General features: G+C 53.2%; 1 protein-coding gene across 1 annotated transcript; it reads right to left on the minus strand.

Annotated features, from left to right (window-relative positions):
* Nucleotides 1-340: 340 nt before the first annotated feature.
* Nucleotides 341-23,368, minus strand: MAL (mal, T cell differentiation protein (MAL blood group)). The gene is made up of 5 exons (XM_017665756.3): nucleotides 23,053-23,368; nucleotides 22,737-22,912; nucleotides 6,198-6,365; nucleotides 4,952-5,077; nucleotides 341-923 (listed from the first exon to the last, which is right to left on the minus strand). The coding sequence occupies exons 2-5, from the start codon at nucleotides 22,827-22,829 to the stop codon at nucleotides 849-851; spliced, it is 462 nt and encodes a 153-aa protein (XP_017521245.1). The 5' UTR covers nucleotides 22,830-22,912; nucleotides 23,053-23,368; the 3' UTR covers nucleotides 341-848.

Below are 23,368 nucleotides of genomic sequence, written 5' to 3' on the forward strand. Positions count from 1 at the left end.
CTGCCCCTTATTTCCTTTTGGCTAAAAGATTTTCTAATTGAGCACAGACCCCTGTGATTTGCAAGAAGATGAAGGCATCCTCCAGGCTGGCACCTGGCAAGTTTCCAGAGAGGGTGAAGCTGGAGGGTGCCATGTGAGCTGGGAAGGGTGGGCACCCAGCAGGGCTCCCTGCCAGCACAGTGCCCGAGCACACAGCTGTCATCTGAACTGCCATGTGCTGCTGCCTCTAGAGTCAGTTTAAGCCAAGGGGTCGCTCAGAAAGAGAGCTGAAATGATGGCATCCCTGATACTGGGGAATTACAACCAAAACCAAAAAAAAAAAAAAAAATCCACCAGAGTCTTGAACATAAAGGCACTTTATAAAGTATTTCAAAGGTTTAGCATCTTCCACTGGGGATACCTGCAAATATTTGCTGGGTGAGTTTTAACTTGCCCGTGACAGGTAGATAGATATCCATGAAGACTTAGAACACGCATGCCCAAGATGGGTGCTCAAAAGAGCCGGTGGAAAATTCCAATAGACAGTTCTCAAGATGTGGGCTGGGGATCAGCAAGGGATCTTTGTTTTCACTGTGTTTTCCCAGATCACAATGCCCACTTGCCACCACCCCCCGTCACAAATAGAAAACGACCCTAGAAAGACAGGTCAGTAGTTGGAGGTTAAACATAACAAGCCCCCGCCACTGACGTGAAGATGTGCGGGCGGGTAAACAGAACACCTACGAGAAACAGAGCCTTGCTTTTTTTGGCCGCCTTTTTTCCACCACCGAGAGCATTTCTGTGTTCCCAAATGTTATGCTGGAAGGTGGGCTGATCTGTTAACACCGTCTGGGTTTTCAGCTGCCATTTTATGAAGATTTCCATCTGATTAAAGAAAACGCGGCGTGGACCACGTACAGCAGAGTGGCTACGTAGGAGAACACCTGAAACCAAGATAGGTAACCGTTAATGGGTGTGCACAGCAGCGGGCAAGGTAGAAGCAGCCCACACTGGGCTGGCTGCTCGGTCCTGCTGGTCGCATGGCTCCAGGGATGACAGACCCGCCACTGCTTCCCATTGCTCTGCAGGCACCCTTTACCACTGAGCCCTGGCGTGGCCCCAGAATGCCTGCAGCACAGAGCTCCAGGTGACCCTAATGATCCACTGGACTTGGCATGCAAGGCCAACTATCTACCATCGCACATCATGTGGGTGCCACCCAAGCCGGAAAGGCAGGCCTTAAGGCACCCCTCAAATGACAGCTGCAGGTGAGCACCCACTGCTCCCTGTGGAAAACTTCCCTCCACACCAGTAACGTTGGAGTCCACTGATCTGTGATCCCAGTGGCCTCAGCTAAGAGAATGTGAACATGTGGGTTTGCTGGCTCTGGCTGAGGTCTTGATGCTGCCCCTACCAATATTTTATTCTAGGTTTCTTAATTGCATAAGCAAGGGAGCCAGTCTCACAGGAAATGAGGGACTGGGATTGGGGGGGAGGGATTCTGAGCTTCAGCTGAAAGGCTGGGGCTTACTGAGAGAGCTGCTGGGAAGACCTAGTCAGCTGTTACGGCCTGGAACAAAGACCCTGGAAATGTGGCAGATGGTCCCTCTGTGCCCTGTAAAGGCCCTGATATGCTGTGTTTGCTTGTGCACCATCTATTCCTACCCCCTACTCTGGGGGGCTGGCCTCCCTGAAGGCTTGCCTGCCCCAATGTCAAATATCTGCACCTGGTTTTGTGACCTTGGATGTGGGGCCAAGAGTTTCCAATCCAGGCACAACATTAGGGCAGCTACGCTTCCGTGACTCTTGGAAATGCCCATAAACACTGGGGCTCACCGTGCCTGTTCTCTCCCTGCCTCCACACATGGGTGAGCCCTTCACCCTCATCAGCCAGTGGCATTGAGGAAGCTGAGTTACTTAGTAACAAATGTAACAGAATTCATCCAGGGGAACTTATACACTGTCTGAAAGGAGCCCTCACACTTGAGAAGCCCCCAAAACCACTTGCCCCCATCAGTGGGAGCAGTTTGCTGTCTGTCTAATTCCAGACCCAATGGCAGCTGTTGGCAGAAGCATCTCTGAAGTCCCCAGTAGGGACAAGAAATGAGACTTACTTTCCCAATGAGGTCAGGAAAGGGCACCCCATGGGGACACAGAGCCAGGGACATGGAAGGACATACTCAGGTCTGCAGAAACTCCTCTCCCTAAATGGCTGTCTTTAGTGCCCACCATAGTTAAGGTCCAGGAACCTCCAGATTTCTGCAGAAATTTCCAGCTACCCTGAGTCAATGCCCAGAAATCCAGGGATCCCTTTGATGCAGACTCCCTGCTGCCAGTAAAGGAAGGAGAGGGAAGCTTGGCGTTTGAGGTGGATCCCAAGTAGGAATCACAGAGAGGTTTGAAAGGCAGGCCGGAAGCTTCCAAGGTCTAGGGAGAAGGAGACGCCTCTCCAAATCCCCAGACTGGCCACCCCTGAGACCATCAGAAGGGCAAATCGTGGTTGGGCAGAGGCTGTGGTTAAATCCTGAATAATCCTTCTCCCTGCACACTGATACCATTGATGTTTTGCATAGGAAGGCATGACTTTACATGGAACTGGGCTCCTATTTCAGCTCGGTGTTTTCAGCCCAGTGCGTTCACCTGCTGGCAACATTTCAATCCTGACTCCAGCATGCCTGGGAGCGCCTGGGTCTGTTCATGTTTCTCCAACTTAACTAACAAAAATGTGGGGACCTGACCACTTGGGGCATGGATGAATAGATTTTGTTAAATCCTCAGTAGAATACTATACAGCAGTGAGAATAAACACTCTACATCTCCACCCAGCAATGTGGATAAGCCTCACAAACCTGCAGTTGAGAGAAATAGGACAGGCATAAAAGATGTGTCAATCCATTTCTGTGAAGGTCAAAAGCAGGCTGAACGGAGTAGGGCAGCTAGAGTTCAGGGCTGTGGGTATGCCTCCTTTGGGTGCAATAGGACGAGGGGACTCCTGGGAGCTGTTTATTATGTTCTGTTTCGTAATTTGGATGCTGGTTGCACAGGGAGTTCACTTGATGGAAATTCACCAAGCTTTACACGTGCATTCTGCTCACTTGTCTGGCTGTATGCTGTATTTTGATAAAAAGTAAAAAAGGAGAGTCGGGACATGGTGGAGCCCAGGTGTTCTCTACTAGAGATCAGTCTAGCAGGCAGGGGCATTAATGCACCCCATCCGGGCTGCTCCGTCACATGCTGACCCCCTAGCCACATTCCATGTACATTTCACTGTTGCTGCCTGCAATAATTTCATGGAAACCATGGTCGAATGCTTGCTGATATCTGTTCTGAGAAAAGGCTCCTGGGCTTGGGATCCAGGGCAGTCTGAGGTGCTCCAAGGTGAGGGGAGGTGAAGCCCTCTGAAGGATGATGGGGGGGTGGGTTACCACCTCACAGGGGAAGGAGGAATGGCCAGGCTGCTCCCGCTTGGAGACCAGCCATTCTGGGAGGACGTTCCTGCCCCATGGGAAGCTTGAAGGGGTGTCAGGGGCCATGTGGCGGCTGTGTTTATGGAACTATGGAGTAGGCTGGAGGTCAAGGGCAGGGCAGGGGATGGGCCCGTAAGGACCAGCAGACAAGGCTTTGAGGAACTGTCCCTCAGACCCTTCCCTCTGGGAGCAGGGAGGGCACCCCTGCCCTTCCCAGAGCCCAACAAAGCCCACCCCTGTGGGTTTTCTCCCAGCCTTTGCTCTGTGCTTGCTGGAAGGGGCATCACCCAGCTTTGGCACCTGGAGCTGCCACCTGGTGATCTATCATCACATTGCATAATTCACGGGGCAACCTCTAGAAATCTGAAGAGTGCTATTTCTGAAATCTTTTCTTCTTTTTAAAACAATACCCATGGTTGGAAATTCATTTGATATCATGAGTTAGCTTACTGGCACAAGCCCACACAGGCACCACTCTGGAAAAAAGTTTTATGAAACAAAACATTCTCTTACTCCCTGTCATTCTGATTCACTCCATTAAAAAGACAATTCAGGCCATGACCTCGCAGTCCACCGACACCAGCGGGTCTGGCCCCAGGGCAGAAGGCTCCTTTAAGAGCACAAGACCTGCGTGCGCTCTGGGCACACACAGCGGCACCCCACTGTTCTGCTGGTGGGGTGGATGAGGCTGCAGCACCTGATCCACCCATTGCTCACTGTTTAACATCTCTGTTGTCCAGGGAAGTGGACAGGAATTCCCATCTCATTTCATAGATGAACAAGCAGAGGCTCCGAGAACGGAGGGACGTGCACAGGGGAGCCCTGGTGATGTGAACTCCGGCCCCCTCTCACAGGCTCTCAGCTGCCAGGCAGGAGACACGGTCATGAAGAGCTGACATGGGCCTGCCCAGAGCCTCTGCCCCAGAGCCAGGGTTTGGTGAGACATGGTCTCCCATCCCTGGCCTCCCCCACCCCTAACTGTGTTCCCATGAAGACTGCTCAGGAAGAGCCAGATGACCCATGCAGCCAGGCTAACTGCTCCAAACCAGAGCTGGGGGTGTGAGGACAGAGCACCCGCCCTGATACCCAGCCCAGCAACGCCAGGTGACCTGGGAGAAGCCGTCTGAGCTCTTGGTGCCCTGGCTCTCCATCTGTGAAATGGGTATAAGTGTGCCACATCCTAGGGCTGCTCTGAGGGTGAAATAAGAGCTCATGGACAGCTAAGGTGCCAGCCCTTACAGCCATGTCTCCTACATCTGCCTTCCCCAAAGCCCATGTGGGTGTGGACCCCTGGGCTCACCCAGGTCTGTGCAGGATGGTGCTGACTGGAGGGATAAGGGGGGTCCTCCCTTCTCTGGGGCTTTGTTTCTTCAGAAATGATAAGAAGGTTTACTTTGTTCAACAGCTAGTGAACTAACATGAGGGCAGTGGGGCAGCCTGTGCTCCTGCCCCCGTCAGTGGGCAGTGGTGGCTGTGAACACGGGCAGGCGGGCTGGGGGACTCACCACAGCAGAGATGTTTTCGTGGTAGTATTTGTAGGTGTAGCCCTCTTGCATCCCGATGGTGGCCAAAGCCTCCAGGACGGAGGCACTGAGGTAAAACATGGCAGCAACACAGTGGTAAGCTGCGTCCTGCAGGGTCAGAAAGAATCGTCAGGTGGGTGAGGGCCCGACGTGGGGGCAGGGCAGCTGTGGCCACAGCAGGGCCCATTCCCCCTACATGGCTCGGGCCCCTCCAGCACCCGCTACTTCCTTCCCTCCCCGGCCCCCTGCCCCCTCGGCCTCCCTCCAGCCCCTTCCCCAGGGAGATCATGCAGTGAGCACTGTGTGGCTGAGTTCCATCTCCCTGGTTTGGGGCCAGACTAGAGGCTTCGGTGGAAGGACACTGCTTTCCCCAGAGGTGGGATCCACATGAGGTGAGGCCAGGAGGGGCAGCTTGGGATTTCATAGGGAGAAACTGGTTCTGGACCTGAGACACCTCATACACAGTCACAGTCCCGTCCCCATGTGGCCTCAGTGACAGGTGCAGGGTGAGACAGGCCCAGGCCATTTCTGGTGTTCTTGTGCTGTTCATTTCTGGGGAGATGAGGTGGGAGGGTCCAGGTAGGTTTAAAAGCAAAAAAAGCCCTAGAATGGGGTTTTGAGTAGTTGAAATTTGGAGGTGATTTCTAAACTATAAGTAGGAGGCCTTTTGATGGGGGGAGGCCTGCCAAATGGTTTGCCTCCCCTTTCTCAGTAGGTAAAAGTCAGGTGTCCCATGGTGAGTTTTATGGACCTCAAGGCAGAATTATGCAGAATAGAGACCACAGGCCATCCCTGTCCTGCCTCCAAGTCTCTCTCTGGAGACCCTGCTTTCGAAGGCCATCACCAGGAGTTGGACAGTAAACATGCATCCCCAGGACCCCCACACAGATGGAACCCAGCCTTGCTGGGCAAAAGGAGGTGCCAGAAGGCACCCGGCAGGTGCAGGTGGTATGGGGAGGGGTTGGGGGCTGCTGTGTATCCATGAGAAAGTCACGCAGAGAAGCAGAGCAGGTCCAGCCAGAAGCCGGCAGTGACTGTCAATGCCGCCTTCACCTCCTCCTGACCTCCTCACTGCAGGGAGCTGAAGGCCTGGGCAGCTCGGCCTCAGAACATGGCTGGGAGATGCTTATGGGGGGGCAGCCTCCCCCGGCACTGGAAATGCCAGCCTCCCGGGGGAGAAGAGCTAATACCACACCTTCACCCCCAGACATCCCGGGCTGGGACTCACCAGGGTGATCCAGGAAGACTCCCCACCGTGGGCACCAATCAGGTACAGGATGAGCAGGACTGTGGTGGCCACAAAGCAGAACACAGACACGAACATCACCCAGCCCTGGACCAGGGGCATGGGCACCCGCGATGAGGCAACCAGGATCCACACCAGGCCCCCAAAGACCTGCAGAGGGAGGGAGGCAGAGGTGACTGTAGGGCCAGGACAGCCCATGCCAGGCAGGGCCAGAAAAACAAGAAGAGGCGAGCGCTTCTCTCCCCAAAAAATGTCTCTTTCATGCCACTCAAGGATCTAGCCTGGATCTCCAATCTGTCTTTCCAATCCCCCACTTGCTTGCCTTTATTCATATTTTAAAATAGAGTTTTAATTTTTTACTTAACAAAACCTTAAATCACACTTATATGATTAAATCCTACCCAGCGTTTTGATATTAAAATACCCTTCCTTTTATGAAACAGCAGTGGCCCGCAATTCTTTTGGTCTTTACTTGGCAAAATAAATTAGCCACCCACTGCCATTAGGACAATTTTTTTGAGATTGGAACCCTTCAATCTCCAAGTCCAGGGGTCAGGCGGGAAGGAAGAGGTCAGCCTGGCCTCCTGGGACAGCCTAGGACCGGCAGGAGAGAAGCACTTCCCTGTCGTTATTCAAAAGACACCCCAGTTGCTGTCTACAGGGTCAGTGAGCCCCATGTTTTCAAAGAGAAGCATAAGGACAGTGTAGGGGTTGTAACGCCACTCAGTGCCGCTGTCCCACGCCCCCTCTGGACAAAGGTGCGCTGACCCAACTGGGATTCTCTCTACTTCTCTTACCTTCAACTTGTCCTCATCTGAGTGAAATCAGCTCGACCTCACCGCCCGCCCCCACCCAGGTGAGGATGCTGCTGGGAGCAGACTGGGACATGGGGTGGGGGGCGGCTTTGCAGTCAAAGGTCTCCTAGGTACCCTGAGTGACTGGGGGCTGAGGACAGGCTGCCCTCCCAGTCCTATGTTCCCTGTGATGTGAACTCAAGGGGTACCCTGACCCCGTCTCCTGTACCAGCTGCCCACCTGCTGGGTAAGAGATACCACCGTCCTCACGGGTGTTCTCTGAGCCTCAGGAGAGAATGAGAAGTATCAGGAGAGAATCATATTTTGGTACAAAAACCAGTGCCATGAAGAATCTGGAGTTATCAAAACTGAGCTGGGCCTAATGAATCAGATATGGGCCTCTCTGACCAGAAAACTTTTCCTGTCGATGAATCTGAGATTGCCTGAAGGCCCATGACAGAGCCAGAGGAACATACTTCACATCTTAACAATAATTGGAGCAAGATCAATGAAATAAAAATCCTTAGGTTGCTGACGAATAACGTGTGTGTAGATTTCATCCATAGTTGCCTTTATGGTCAAATTATGTGGCCTTTTTCATAACAGGCACTGACAGAGGGAGGCAAGCACGCCCACGGCTGAGCAGGGCTTGGATTTGGGAGCCTTGAGTGTGGCAAGGAGAGAGGGAGGACAGAGTGTGTCCGTCTGGAGGGCAGAGGCAAGGGCATGGGACACTCCTCTCCTTGGCCTGGTCACCATCCAAAGAAGACGGATCTGTCAGGTCCCCCTTTCATAGGCTCTCAGGGAGCCTGTACTTCTTTACACAACTTAGCACAAACCAGGAGTACTTGATTAGTTACAAAACAGCACTTTCCCTGACTGGGTGATGGAGCGGTGAGGTCCACCTTGCTCACAGCTAACCCTGGGTGTGGGACACCTGTCCAGTCATGCATCACTGTCTTAGTTAAACTGGCCTCAAGGTCTCCTGTTTGACGTGGAGAAACAAGTGATTCATGAACCAAATCCCAAAGGGCCACCTTGTGCTGCAAGGGGAGGGGGGAGCTCTCTGTTATGGAGCCCCACGTAGGACCAGTGGGTGGGAAGTACTTGTAGGTGGCCAGTGGAGTGGCACTGAGGACCACTGAATGCCATTTTCCTCTCTCCCTCTCCCTCTCTCTCTCTTGCACACACACACACACACACACACACACACACACACACACACACACACACACACACACACAGACTCATGCAGACTCATGCAGATTCCTGATGTCTATGCCTGTCCATAGGAGCAAAGCCCACCCTGTGTTCCAGCCCACCTCTTGCCCCTGACTCCTGGTAGATCTCAGCACCCCACCCTGCCTTTGGGTGGGTGACCATCTTGCAAAGATCCTTTTAAAAATAATGTTGACTTTTTTTTATCGCATGGTTTATCCACAGCAGGAAGTTTCATAGTAAGATGGGGAGAATTCTCTTTTAGACAGCTTTCATGAGATAACTCACATACTCACAACTTAACCACCCACTTGAAGTGTACAATTTTTTATGGTTTTTAGGATATTCCCAGATATGTGCCACCATCATCCCCAGAGTCAATCACCTCACGAGAAACCTGGTACCCTCCGGCTGTGGTTCTGCCCCTCCCATCCCTGAGGGACCGCTGCTCCGCTTTCTGTCTGTCTGTATTTCCCTGTTCTGAACTTCCATATGAGTCGAATCATATAAGTAGAGGTGGGCTTTTGTGACAGCTGCCTTCATTTAGCATAATGTCTTTCAAGATGAGAAATTCTCTCTCAAGGGGATTGTTATAAACTACCCGTACCATCAAGGGTACCCCACTGGCCCATTCCGACGCCCACCATGTGGGGAACACTGAGTGAATGTGTCTCATCTCTCTGAAGCCTCTAAGGTGGAAAAAGCTGAGGAAGCACTGGTTCCCAGGAGAACATGGCACCATGCAGCATCTGCCCCAGAAATATATTTTAAGTTACACATCACGTGAAGTAATGTCCTCAGCATAGATGAGATGATTAAACCCGGGGGGTCTGCTCCCCGGAGGCAGGCAGCACCCAACAGTTGCTCCGGGAGAAATGCAAGGTGGCGGCTGCAGGAAGGAGCCACAGGGGACCGTCTGGGAGGGGTGCTGAGTGGGGTACAGAATAACCTTGAGTGGACAGGAGTGGGGAAAGAAAGAAGAGGTGAGCTGAGAGATTGCAGTCCTGCCTGGGTGTCTGTGGGCGGCGCCCTGGAAACAGGCAGGCTGCTGTGGGGCAGATGCGGGTGGAAGCGGTACGAGCCAGCCGGGCATGTGTGCAGCTGCGCCCCTCTCAGCACTAGCTCCTGCAGTGCCCCCGCCCCGAGACCCACCGAGGCGTTGGCTTGAGGAGGTTGTAGCATAGATTCAGCCTTTGGGCCTCTGCTTGCTCAGCTGTAGATTGGCAATTTGCAGCTGTCTCCCCACACTGCAGGCCGGTACAAACTGGCTGAAACCACGGATGTGAGTATGAAGCTTCTGGCCCTATGCCCAGCACCATCCAGCAACTAGGGTAAGACATTGCTCACTCAGGAGCCCAACGGCCCGGTGGAGACAGGCAGTTACATTGCAGGATGAAAACCGGCCCCGACGGGGCAAAGCAGTCTGGACTGGGGCATGGCTCTGGTCAAGTCTTCAAGGGACAGGTGGACCTAACCAGTTAACTGGGCCAAAAGGTCAAGAAGTGGGTTTCACTGGGGAGGAAAAGGTACATTACATGCCAATCCAGGGGATGCTGAAGCAGCAGTGAGGGCATCACAAGGCCAGGGAGCCAGGCATGAGCGTGGGGGTGGGGGAGGCGTGGAGGGGCAGATGAGGCTCCAGCGGTGACGAACGCCAAGACAGAGCTGACGGCTGGGCTGCTGTGCAGGCATCCAAGGCCCTGCTCATTGGAGAGCTGGGATTTAGCATGAATTATGGGACAAAGCCAGGGCCCACCTGACTCCACCTATTAGGTGTGCAAAGAGCAAACAGAGAGAGCAAACGTCCACACCCAGGCAGATAAGGCGTCCGGGCTGGGAGCAGTCCCATCCATCCTGGCCTCAGGACCCCACTGACCAAATATTTGTCAAGAGAAAGGGGGTAGGTGAGGGTTCAAACATTTCCCTTTGTAAAGAGAACTCCAAGCGCTCCAGGTGATAAGTACTCAGAGGTAATCATTTTGAAACTGGTCACACAAGACACAGGACTCCAGTTTCTGTTCATCTCTGTCAACAGGCTGGACTTCCCATGACCTGCCTGCCTGCACTGGGGTCACTCTCCTCCACGGTGGGTTGGATGGTCTCAGACACAGGTCTCTTAGTCGGGGGGCCCAAGAGCTCTTTGGACCCCGTACTCCCCAGCTGGAAAGTGGGGGTAGGCTGACCCTCACTCTAGTTAAGAGTTTTCTGAGGCTCCTGAACAACCCCAAAGCTCAGGGTCTGACTCGACTGGCGGGAAGTCAAGTTAGAGGACAAGGAACAGACATCCCAGGCTCTTCGCCAAAGACCTTAGAATGTGTTTCCATAACACAAACCTGTGGATTATGTTCTGTTAAGTCCTGTCAAACAGAAGCAACAGCTCCTGTCTCCAGCGCTCTGCCCGGCTCGAGCCACACCAGCCAAGATGCCACTCCAGTTCCTCACTGGGCTGTGGGGGCCAAGTTCCCTCTCAGTCCTCTCCTCTCCTTAAGCTTCAATCCCTGCCTTGCCTTGGTTGTGCGGCTAGCTTGTCCTGAGGTGTCCCCTAGACATGGGGACTCAGCCCCAGTGTCCGTGATTGGGGGTGATTTGAGCTGGTGATCTGAGTTCTCTACCCACCCAGGACCAGAAACCACCTCTCCTTAATTCAGTCCAGTTTTGGGTACTGAGCAGGGCTGAGGTTTTCTCTAAGATTCAGGGAAAACAGACAAAACCAGACAAAAAACTTGTAAAGACTTAAAAGAGTTTACATTCGGGGTCTCCTGGATTGAATTATTTTTGTGGAAAAGAATTTCCTCAGGAGACAGTCTTCAGGGAAGCCCTGGTGTAAACTCAGAGAGGGTTCTCACTTTTTCTCTCTGAATTAACCCATGGAAGGCAGGTGAGCATGGTGAAGACTGTCGAATTTAGAGCCAGTTAACTGAGTTTGAATTCTAGCTCATCACTTACGAGCTGGGGGTGGGGCTGGGGGCTGTTGTCCCTCGGCAAGTTACTGAACCTCTCTGTTCCCTATCTCAAAAACAGTGATACCATTAGTGCCCATGGGGCTGAGTGGAATAGGTTTATGTCTGTGGAGCACCCAGCACCCAGTGAGGGCTCTAAGTATTTGCTGATTCAACCGTCAGGTGATGGACCCAAATGAAGTCCCGGTAGGTCCAAGGTCTCTACACACACAATTACCCACTCCAACCCTATGGGGACCTAGAAATTAAAAATTACTTCAAAAGCATCAGAGAAAAAAAAGCCTCTTATCTCTTAGAAACCGAAAGTTGGAAAATGTGCTTGCCTCAGTGCAAGGACACACAAAGGACATGAAAATATGAGAAAAATCTTCGTCCAACAATGAACCATGGTTACAAAGAGGGGAAAAGGAATCCTCCAGCACATTCTTGAGCTTCATAGGGTGCGCCCACTGCTTGTGCAGGGCCCAGAGGGCTCTGCGTCCACAATTGCCCAGTGTTTCTGCTGCAAGCCTTGGGAAACTGAGGTCACTGCAGAGGGATTGCTCAAATTCTCGAGATAGTTCCTGGGGCTCCATTCCACTCTGCCAGGGTCTCCACACATAGACACTCTTGAATAAGCCAAGACTTGAATAAAGAGGACTTCCCTTGCAGGGCTCTCCATGCACACTTGGTAGTGTGCCTTTTGGCGCCCAGTGCCAATTCCCAGTGACCCCAAGGGCGTGGTGTGTGCCTGGAAGGCACATGTGAACAGAACTTTGTGCCCTGACCTCTGGAGAAGTAAAGGAAACCCTTCACAGAATAGGCTATGCACCCAACTCTAAGCCAGCCTGCCACGTTGGTTGAGCGGCAAAAATCCTCTCCCAGGGAAGGGAAAGACAGCCATGCCAGGTGCGACCTGTCCAGCTGCCATTAGCTCCAGCCCTTTGATGCTCTTCCAAGGCCACCAAGAACAGAGCCCCAGTTTGTGCTGCTGGAAATGTCTGCTGCTGAATGATTTTAGCAGCCAGGGGTTACTGCAGTCCTGGGAGGGTGTGTCGTGTAGGTGACGTGAACAGCATGGTGACTGTGCTCGAGAAGCTCAACTACTGGTAAGAGCTGGTTGACTAAAATAATGAATCATTCTCTAAGTTTGAGTAGAGGGCCTTTTCCTCTGTGTGGAGTGTGTGCAGAGGCTGGTTAAGGAGGAGCTTCTGCAAAGGGACACGGCACCAAGTGAAGCCAAGAGGACATGAGCACCAGGTAGTAGGAGAAGGCGCAGGAAGGGTCAGAGGGGAAAGACTGAGACCCCAAACAGGGAAGCCTTCCCCCACGGCCCCCAGCTTTTCCCTTTAGAAACCAGGTCTGACAGAGAGAGGCAGAGACACAGGAAGCAAAGACCTGGGGCTCACACCAGCTTCTCTGGTCCTTGTACCAGCCCACTCCCCTCACATGGAGGAGCCCAGCTCCCAGCAAGTCAGAGAGGCTTCCTACACTCGCTCACTCCCTCACTCATTCCTTTGCTCACTCACCTGTGTAATAGATGCTGGGTGTGGCCATGACTGTGGGCAGCACCGAGGGCAGCAGGCACACCCAGGGAGACAGACCTTATCCAAAGTCACACACCCATGAACATAGCCCATTGCTCCTGTCTTGTTTTCTCTCTTCCAATCTTACCACCAGGCCCCACTGGAGCAGCTCTGGACCCACCAAGGGCAGAGTCAGGTCCCAGTGAAAGTATCTGGGCCCCAGTGAGGCTGGCCAGCTAAACAGTTCTGCCCAGGACAGGGACAGAGCCCAGAAACCTGCCCAGAATCCCCTACCCTGAGCCCTGGGGAGGTGCCTGGTGGGGTGGTCAGAAGATTCCCTGTGTGTGGACTCCCTCCCCTCTGCCAACTGACAAGGCAGCTTTACGGAGAGTCTGACCTCTGAGGCTACTTCCAAAATGAACACTAGGAGGGGCTGAGGCTGCCTGACTCAGTTTACCTACACCAGTGCTCTGCCCTCCTGGCCCCTTCGTTGGCAGGCTCTTCATTCTAGGAGGCTCCATCATGCCCTTATCCCTCCCAAGGCACACCTAGATAGTGTCCTTTTATCTACTCTCGGGAGCCTTGAGTCTGTTTGTGAAGAGGGGGATGGAGATCTGGAATTCAAAGCCATAGGAAGGGAGTTCAGGCCTGGAGTTTATTAACAGGGCGAGTGTGGGCTGGAAGAGGCCCCTGTCCAGACCTGCAATCCACGTTCCTCGAGTCCCAGGGAAACCTCCTCTTCCAGGGAACCCACCCCACCTCTGCTCCAAAGCCCTGACCACGAGCATGGCGAACAGCCCCTGGTCAGTCCCTCACTGGGCGGAGGAAAGTCCCCGGCCCTGGAATCAATGACAACCACTCTCAGGTCCACAAAGCTGGGGCCTTTTAGACAGGCATGTCCTCATGCGGATGGAAAAATTTCCCTACTGTGCCTATACCCACTGGCTTTACCCAGCAGGATGAACAGAAACAAGGAGGTTCTGTGAAAAACATCGGTAAGGCCCCCATAAAAGGCAAAATCCATGGAAATGCTAGAGCAGAAGGGAGTGGCTCAGGGCAAGAAAAACTGAAGGTACAAATGGGAGCCACCAACTAGGTTAGTAATGGGGTGAGCACATAAACAAGAGGTGTGTACCTGCAAACAGAAGAAACCACCCATGTGGGGCCTAGCTCTCCTCTTGGGGGTCCCAGGGGTTCTCTCTTAGGAATTGCTGGAGATAGCCAGTTTCACCTTCTGTGTGCCTGTGGGGTCAAGGACTCATCTTGTGATTTATAAATGTTAGCCAGGTGGGAGACGAAACGCCAGCCCCTGTCCTCCCAATACCAGGTGAGAACAAACATTTGGAGCGCATAGTCTTTGCCAGGGACACCGGCTGACTCACGGTCCACCTGGAAACAAGCAAGGGCCTGTGTTACAGGCACTGACTGCTAGAAAGGGGTGCTGTCATGGTGGGCTTCCAGGTGGAGGTGTTGGGGAAGCCCAGGCATAAAGCATAGAGGGCTTAGCCCCACCGTGCCACCTGCACCTAAGGAGCTCATGAATGGAGACCAGTGAGGACTATAGGGCTGGTTCTGGAAAGAGTCCCAGGACACAACAGTTGGGTGGTTCCTTCCCTGCCAGGCCCCTCAGTCCAACTGGGGCTGGTGGAACTCCAAGCAGCAGGGCAAGATGGAGGCTGGGGGAGGGAGCCTCTTGTGCTAGAGGCTGTCCTACTCCCGAACCCAGGGCCTCCCTGGGCAGATGCAGCAACTTGTGCTGGACTTAGAATTCACATAGCTTTCCCTACCCGTCCTGGCCCCAGGCTGGCAGGATAGCACCGCCACAGCCCTCTCTTCCCCTGGCCACCCCACCAGGTGGACCCAGCACAGCTCGAAGCACAGGCGCCACTGGGAGCCTACAGAGGGTGGCACCTGGTGACCCCAGGGGCAAGTCAAGTGTGCCCTCAACAGCCCTGCCCACTTCCAAATCTCACTCACCCTTGCCTCACACACTCTGCCTGAGAAGGGCATTGAAGGCAAAAGATGCTTCTGGATTGATCTTCTGGACTTCCCCAGCCCCCTGCAGTTGCCCCCATGGATAGGCCAGCTGATCTTGGAGCAGGTGTTTGAGTTATTAGCACATTAATAATAATTGCATATAATAGCTACTGAGCAGTGCATCGTGTGGTTTTAAGAGCTTTGGGTTTATTACACTCACTCCTCACAGCGATCCTTGAGTGTGGCCCCCTTGCACTCCCGCAGCCGTGGAGTGCCAGCTCCGGCAGGCTAGACTGGAGCCTTGCAGTCACACACGTGGCCCACAGGCAGTCCCCTATGAAGTCTCCCATGTCTAGGCTCGGCTTCAGAAGTGGCCATGACAGCAGTATCACCCAGGGATAGGAGACCAGCCTGTCAGCGTCCCCAGCTGCCCTGGGTCGGGAGAAAAGAGGCCAGTGAGGAGGTGGCCGGAGGCAGACCTCCCCCCAGCCCACCTCTGCACTCAACAAGCTCTGTTCTTTCAGAGGAAGAGGAGGACACCAAGGCTTGTGTTTAAGACCAAAAAACAAGCAAAAGATCAGAACACTGAAGAAAATCATTCCCTCTTGGGCAGGCACAGGCGGCTGCTGTCAGATGCCCCCATGGCTCTGGTCCACCAGCAGGACACCTGACATGACCTGCACCCCCACCCCCAGAATAACAGGTGCAGGGATGTCGCTTCACCTCCTGCCCTTCCCCATCTGCTCTTTCCCCGGAGGACCCCCCACCCGCTGCCCTAGCCTTAAAGCCTGTACCCTTGGCCCTCTAAGGGCCTCCTTCAAAGCTGGACCCAGGAGTTTAAGGGGCCCCCTCCCCCTGTGTGCCCCCTTCTGCACTCTGACAGGGATGGGGCTGTGGTGAGCAAGCTACACTCAGCTGAGTCTGGCTGCGAGGCTGCAGGCCTTCCTCTTCCCACCACCCGTGCAAAGCAGTGTGTGATGGCCAGTGACAAGGCTTTACTTTTAGTTCATACATATTTTTCTCAGGCCCTTGGGCCTTGGTGCATTAAAGTGACTCAACACAGGGGTTGTTGTGCTCCAGTGTGAGCAGAAAATTAGCTATTAATGAGGTGGGAGGGGTAGAGCGCCTGGAACTCAGGCTTGCAGAGAATCACTGCCAGTCCCTTACCATAAGAAATAACTTGAGTTCTGCAGATGGTGCCCAGCAGGGGTGAACCATGAACCAAACGTTTCCATCCAAATGTAGCAGGCCAGTCCGGGGCCTCATGATGGAGAGAATACCAGAGACCTGCTCCATGTCCATGGGAACAATCTGAAACCTGTGCAGAGCTGGCCTACACTTCCCCATGCCATTATGATGCGGGGCGCCATTCACCCACTGTCCTCCCCTCCAGCAGCACCCGAGAGAGCACCAGCCTCCTGCTGGGGTGTCTGTCAGTGACTGTCCATGGTGGCCTCTGGTCTAAAACAGTGTCTGGGACTTATACTAGAGAGCCCAGGAAGAAGCCAGGCAGGCCTGTATTAGGGTTGAATCTATCAGGAGGCAGCCCTGCCTCACCCAGCTGGTCGCTGACCAGTCCCAGGTGGCCAGGACCTGCCCCAGCCTCCATCACAGAATGTGTCTGAGCCCACAGCAAAGCTAAGCCATTCCTAAGGCTGTGTGGAACGGCCTGGCAGGCAGCACAATGCCATCTCCCACTCCCCATGGTGGGGAAGGTGTAGGTGCAGAGTCAGCCTTTGTCCCTGGTCTGACCTGGGTTCCCCACATGGCATCTGAGACTCTCATGCTCCATCCTAGTGCCTCCACCACTCCTGGTGTTACTCCATCTGCGTCAAGTCGGGGAGTGACTTATAGAAAGCGTAAAAGCGGCCCTTCTCACTGGAGCTCATTTGGGATGACGTATGTGTGACCCTCCGGGAGCTGAGGTCCATCCACACTGAGCAGTTTCCAGAGAACAGCTGAAGGTCACTGATTCCTGACCCCAACAGGCCTCTGCTTCCTGAAAAACCAGAAAAGTCACTTCTAAGTCCAAGAACAAACCCCTGACAGACCTCTAATTCTTCCCCTCCTTTCAGAGAGGAGGGAAGACGAAACCCCAGGCAGCATCTGTACCCCTTTCCAAACAGAAAGGGGCCCGTGATACAAGGTGGGGACACGGGCCAGGAGTCAGCGGGTGCAGCCAGGCAAGGCTCAGCCACCACCCTGCACTGACCAGCAGGGCCAGCCCCACCCCTGGTGACCGTCGAAGAGGTCCTGGCTGAGGCGGCAGGGACATGTCACCAGGAACAGAGAGCGGGCCTGCCCCAAATCGGGGAGAACCTCAGGGCCCCTGGCTCCCTGCCTCAGTCTCTCACTGATTCCTGTCCCACAGAAACATCGAGGGGGTGGGATGGCCTACCAATGACCTCTCTAAGCTTTGCTGAATTGGTGGGGGGCTGTGCAGTGTTTATCAAATGCAGATTCTTGGGCTGGCCCTGGTTCAAGGGACTCAGACTTTCCAGCATGTTTTTGATAAGCAGGCTTAGGGGGTGCAAGCTCCCCAGTGGCTCTGAGCTGTCCTTTCACTCTCTGGGGGCAGAGAAGGGAAGCTGGCCTTACCCAGGGCGGCCAGGTGGGCAGTGCCACCTATTCATGATCTCTTCTGCTGCGGGCAAAACTTCCTCTTGGGCATTCAGGTGAATGCAGAAACCTGGACCCGACCGGTTGTCACAGTGAGAACTGCTGCCCAGAGATCCACACCTGGGCAAGCTGATCGGTTGGGTGAGCCGCTGTTTCCTCCCAGCTCTGAGCAAGTGAGGCTTTGTGATTCTCTCTCTCTCATCTCCTAGGAGTCCTCCTGGAGCCAGAATGTGGACCACCCACCAGAACTCAGCTTTATCAGCTGCCCACCCCACCCCCACTTCTCAATCCTGGTGCTGTGGGGCCCTTGTTCCCCAGACACATGGAAATCTAGGGTAGGCCCCAGCACGTGTCTGGTCACTCTCAAATAATAAAAAGTCCCCAGTTACTTTGGGTCACAGAAACGGTCTCATTTTAGTAACTACTAGGTGACAGGAAAAAATAAAAACTGCAAACAGATCCCACACTACTGGAAAGCTTGAAGGTGCTCCGTCCCACCTTAAGGCAGGCTCCAGGTAGCGTCCCCAGCCCCTGCCTGGCCCTCAGAGAATGTGCCTGAGCCAGAACAAAGCCAGCCCATCCCCAAGGCTGTGCAGAACATTCCCCCAAGTGCACCCTATGGGTGTTGGCTCTCAGCAGCTCACCCGACTCCTCTGTGCCCCCCAAGCTCCTGGGGTGTGCATGTAGGAAGGGGGCGGCCGTCCCCTGGAGAGGTGGGTGGCACTCTGAGCAACCTCTTCAAAGAAAAGAGTTCTCTCTGAATTCCCGGGCGTTTTGTCAGGCTCCAACTCTTTTATAGGCTGGGGAGGAGGGAGCTGAGTTCATGGTTTCATAACTTGCTTTCAGGCATTTCCTTCACAAGTTCTGAAAGGTGGGGTGAGGGGTTCTCTCCTGGCACTTGTGAGAGAAATTTCCTCTTGAGGCCCTGGCCAGAATGGCACAAAAAGCATCTCACGTTAACACCCTGTTCTGGGGATGGTGCCCAAGTGTCATGACACCCCTAGCTTGTGATTCTGTATCTGAAGGGATGAGGGAAGAGGGAAAAAGAGACTGTGGCTCCAAAGGGAAAAGTCCCCCTTGGGTGGGGATGGGGGAGAAGACCAGAAGCAGAGCCCTGAGCTGAGTTGTTGGGGGACACACTGGAAGTGCCATCCTGTGGGGGCTCGTCTGGTGATCCCCTGATGCAATAGTGGCCTGGCCCTTGTGGCTCTGGCGGTGGTCCAAAGCAGGATCACACCGTCTGGGTGGGCCTGGCAGCTTTCCGAGGTCAGGAGCTCTGGGGTAAGGTGCTGGGCCGTGCCCCCCTGAGGTGCTGCCCTTCCCTGCCCTGCAGGAAGTTTCCCTGCATGACAGGGCCGTGGAGCTCCACCTGTTGGCCCTGGGGCCTGAAGGTTTGACATGGGCAACTCCCAGGCTATAGGGAGGTCAGGCATGGGGATATGCACTGTGAGTTAACAACAACTCACCTACTTGAAAAACAATCAGGCATTTCACACCCATCGGACTAGTAGAAAATTTTAAAGCCTACAAAATGACCAAGATACTACCAAGTGTAACAAGGATGACAGGCAATGGAGGCTTTCATACTGCTGGTGGGACATGAGAAGGCCCAGGTCTGGCCTGAAGCTTAGACAATTTGAGAACCTTCTTTATAAAATATGAATGAAGGAAAGCAGGGTCTTGGAAGGGGCGTGAGCAAGTGGGGTCCTGAGCTTGATTAAGCCTCATTAGCTTCCCAGTAACTGCTCCTGGAGTGTGTAAACTGGAATAACCCTTGTGGATAACAATGAGGGAACATCTGGAAAATGAAGATATGCATTCCTATGAGCCAGCAAGTCAAGCCCTCCCTGGGTTCTTGGAAGGAATTCCCAACATACAACTGAAGAGGCAAGTATGAGACTTTTTGGCAATGCTATCTGCAATAGCAAAAAACAACAAACTGGAAATGGCCAAAATGTCCACCAACAGAAGAACAGATAAAATGGTGTCAACACGTGTAAACTCAAAACAAGGTTGTATGAAAAATGTGTTGCAAAAGGATATGTAAAGGATGACACTATTTTCATAAAGTGTGAAAACATATAAAACAATGCCATGTGCAGTTCCTAGATAGTTCACAGATAGTTAGGTGTGCGGCAAAGGTCTAAACCCTGGTTGGGAATAATGAACACCAGTTAGCCTGGGGTCATCATGAAGAGGGAGAGAAGAGGATCAGGTAATAGTGGAATATCCAGAAACCTTAGATGCCATCTGAAAAGCTTTATATCCTTCATACTAAAAGCAAACAAGGCGAAATATGAAAATTTGATAAAGTTGAGTGACAATAAGTGTGTGTCTCTTAAAGTATTATATATCCTTCTCCATATTTAAATATTTCTTTTTTTATTTTAAAAGTTGAAGTTCACATAACATAAAAGTAACCATTTAAAATTGACTAGGTCACTGGCACATAATCCATTCACAATGTTGTGCAACCACCATCTCTAGCTAATTCCACATTTTCATTCCCCAGAAGGAAGGCCCAAGTCCATTAAACAGTGTGCCCCAATTCTCCTCCTCTCAGCCCCTGGCAAGCCACCAGTCTGTGTTCCATCTCTGTGGATGTACCTATTCTGGGCATTTTATAAAAATGGAATGCTGCAATATGTGACTTTTTGTGGCTGGTTTCTTTTACTTAGCATAGTGTTTTCAAGGTTTCTCAACTTCGGAGTAAGAATCATTCGGTCCTTTCTATGGCTGAATGATACTCCACTGCATGGATATATCACAATTTGTCATACATTCATCTACTGATGGACATTTGGACTGTTGCTACCTGTTGGACTGTGAACAGTGCTCCTATGAACACACATGTCCATGTACCTGTTCCAGTCACTGCTTTCAGTTCTTCTGGTTATAAACCCAGGTGTAGACTTGCTGGGTCATATGGTCATGTTTTGAGGAACCACCAAACTGTTTTCCACAGCACCATTTTACATTCCTACCAGCATTGTAGGAGGTTTCCAATTTCTCCACATCCTGGCCACTACTTGCTATTTTTCAGTTTTTTGATAAAAATCATCCTAATTTCATGTGAAATGGTAATGTCATTGTGGCTTTGATTTGCATTTCCATGACTAATGATGTCGAGCATCTTTCATGTGCTTCCTAGACATTTGTGTATCTTCTTTGGAGAAATGTCTATCCAAGTCCTTTGCCCATTTTCTAACTGGGTTGTGTGTCTTCTTGTTGTTAAGTTTTATTGTCCATAATTTAAAAAAAAAAAGCAAACCAGGACCTTTTAATTCTCACTCTTTCCATACATCAAGACACATAAAGCTTCGTATATACAATCTTACATAGTCTTGCAGAGGAAAACTTAAAGGACTGCTACTTGCTTTATTTTCTGCTCTCCCAAGCACCCTGTGAGTCCATCCCCAATCTAGAGAGGAAGAAAGAGATTCAGAAAGGAGAAGTGAGACATCCAAGGCATCTAGGGGTGAGGGCAGGGGTGGTGTTAGGGGGAGCAGGGGCTGAGGTGGAGGAGAAAAAATCACTTCTAAGGCAGATGAAAGGGAAGCAAGGGAGAATTATTTCTTCCAGAAGCCCCTACTATCCCGTACTACAGCAGGTCACAAAACCGCCCCGGAGGAGTAAATTTCTACTGATTCATGGTTCCGAGATTTCCTACACCCGACATTCTATTTTTTCTTGGTGGATTTGGGGATCCTCCTGTCCTGTCCAGGGCAGACTGCCCTGCCAGACTGGGCCGTTCTACCCTCGGGGCACTCCCTCCCCTCCCCTCAGCTGTGACACCGAGAGGAGGCAGAGGCGCTGGGAGGCCATCCCTTCTGTGAAACCAGGTCCCCACTGCCACCACCTGCCACCACCTGAACATGCTGTCAGGGCAAGAGGAAGAGGGTGCACCAGAGCCTTCTGCATGAAGCCCAGCTAACACACACTCTCATGATTCTTGTTAGAGGGTCCCCAAACATCTACAAAGGCAGAGTGAGCCACTCATCAGGACAATTTAAGAGACACTAGAAGAACTTTTACTTAAAATCTCTGTCCCATCACAACATCAGCCATCATCTCTTGGTCCTGAAACTCTGCCTTTGTAAATAACAGCTGCCCCTGTAGGAATGAGCCACCCATTACTTATTTCCTCCAGCGTGGGGCAAGAACAGGCTAAGTGCTGAACAGAAGCACTGAGATGAACCACTTGGGGAAAGAATGTTCCAGTAGATGCAAGCGCCTCCCCACTTGGCCTGGGTGTCCCTATGTATAAATGGTAGGGCTGGGCTTAGGGCTTAGGGGTGTCAGGGTTTCATCTAGGTGTTACCTCCTTGATTCTAACTAGTTTCAGGATTTAAAGGCACTCTGGATACACCCACGTTGGGCTCAACTCAACTCTCACAAGTCCAGTGATAATGGTGCCAACCAGGCAAACTCAGCACCCTTCGCACTTTTTCCCCGAAACCCTCGATGGATAACAGAGCCTTCCTTTTGCTGTACACACCCTCTCACCTCCAAGCAGACAGTAAGGAGCTGGAGTCTGTTTTTCAACAGGCAGGTCTGGACATTTTCTTTTCCAACCAACTCTCCAGGCAGCCACGTCTGGCAGGGGTGCAGGAAGTCTCCGTGGCTGTAGCACCCGCAACCACAGGATAAATACAGCGGCTCCCTCCCAGGTAAGGACCTGTGGCTCCCGAAGGGTTGAGGCTGAGGGCCGTCTGAAGCCCCTCCACGTGAGCCCTTTACCAGGAGCCCAGGGCAGGCAGAGCTTTCCCGCAGCGGGGGCTGTGCGGCTCCAGTGTAAGGAGGACCCACGGCCAGTGCAAGGGGGGGTCCGACCGCTCAAGGTCAGCCGGGGCTCGGGACCCTCGTCCCCACCAGTCCCTCTCCCTTCCTCCTGCCCCACAGACGGGGCGCAATGACTGCGGCGAGAAAATGATGGCTTGTGTTACTATTTCCAGATCAAGGTTGTCGCAAATACTCCCCAGAAACTTTGAACAGCCAGAAGAGAATAATCCGGATTCAGTGCCTCCTACCTCACCAACCCAACCTCCCAACCACGCTTGGTGATAGTACTCAGGTTTCTTTTACTGATTTGTCTTTTTAAATCCTAATTCTAACCCTGGAACAAGCTGGGCATCTCTACAGGGACGTCGCTCTCCAGCAAGGGCGTCCTCCGCGCGCTGCGTTGGAGCCAGCGCGCAGCGAAGAGACCCTGACGCGCTTGTAGGTATCTGACCCATGTTGCGCACTTGGCTTTTACACTTAAGTCCTGGAGACCAGAAGTCGCCAAACGATTGGGGGTCGGAGGAGAGAGGCTTTCCCGCTCTGGCGCCGCTACCCCGGCACTCGGGGGACCCGTGCAGCTTGCGAGTCTCAGCGGCGGCCGACTGAGCCCCCGCGAGCGCAGCACCACCCATCCCGGGCACCGCGCGGGGCACGCGAACCACTCACAAACTCCAAAATGAAGAGCAGGTCCGGGAAGGTGGTGAAGACCGAGAAGCCGCTGGGCAGGCTGCTGCCACCCGATGCCGCTGCGGGGGCCATGCCGGCTGCTGGCGTCGCCTCGGGACGGGACGCACGCGGCTCCCCGCTGACCGCTCGCTCGCTCGCTTGGCGGAGCCTAGTGGCTGGGGCACCAGCGCGCGGGTTAAGAGTCGGGCAGCTAAGGCTGGGGAAGGAGGAGCCGGGGCCGCCCCGCGCCCCGCCCAGCCCGCGCCCGGCCAGCAGAGCTCGCAGGGGACCCCGCACCGGCACCGCCCCAACTCACCTGGGGACGTGCTGGGCTGGGGCTGGGGAGAGGGCTTGACTCCCGGGTCCTACCTCCTGGTTCCACCTTCTGCAGGGAGCAGGACAAAGCCACCTCGGTGTGACAGCGTCACACGCTTTGTACTCTTCGTGGGCGATCACCTTTCCGTGAGAATGATAACCATCAATCACTAGGTCCCCAAACTCCCCACCGTGGACTCCTCGGGTCACCACTGCTGTAACCGTTCATAAGCTGGAGCTTCTCCTTTGCGCTGGGTGATCTACCGTGCGCGTCCTCCCCGTCCAGACTCTCGGTGAGACCAGCTCCCAGTTCTGCC

The sequence above is a fragment of the Manis javanica genome, chromosome 1 (assembly GCF_040802235.1).
Source record: "Manis javanica isolate MJ-LG chromosome 1, MJ_LKY, whole genome shotgun sequence".
In the NCBI taxonomy this organism is placed as follows: Eukaryota; Metazoa; Chordata; class Mammalia; order Pholidota; family Manidae; genus Manis; species Manis javanica.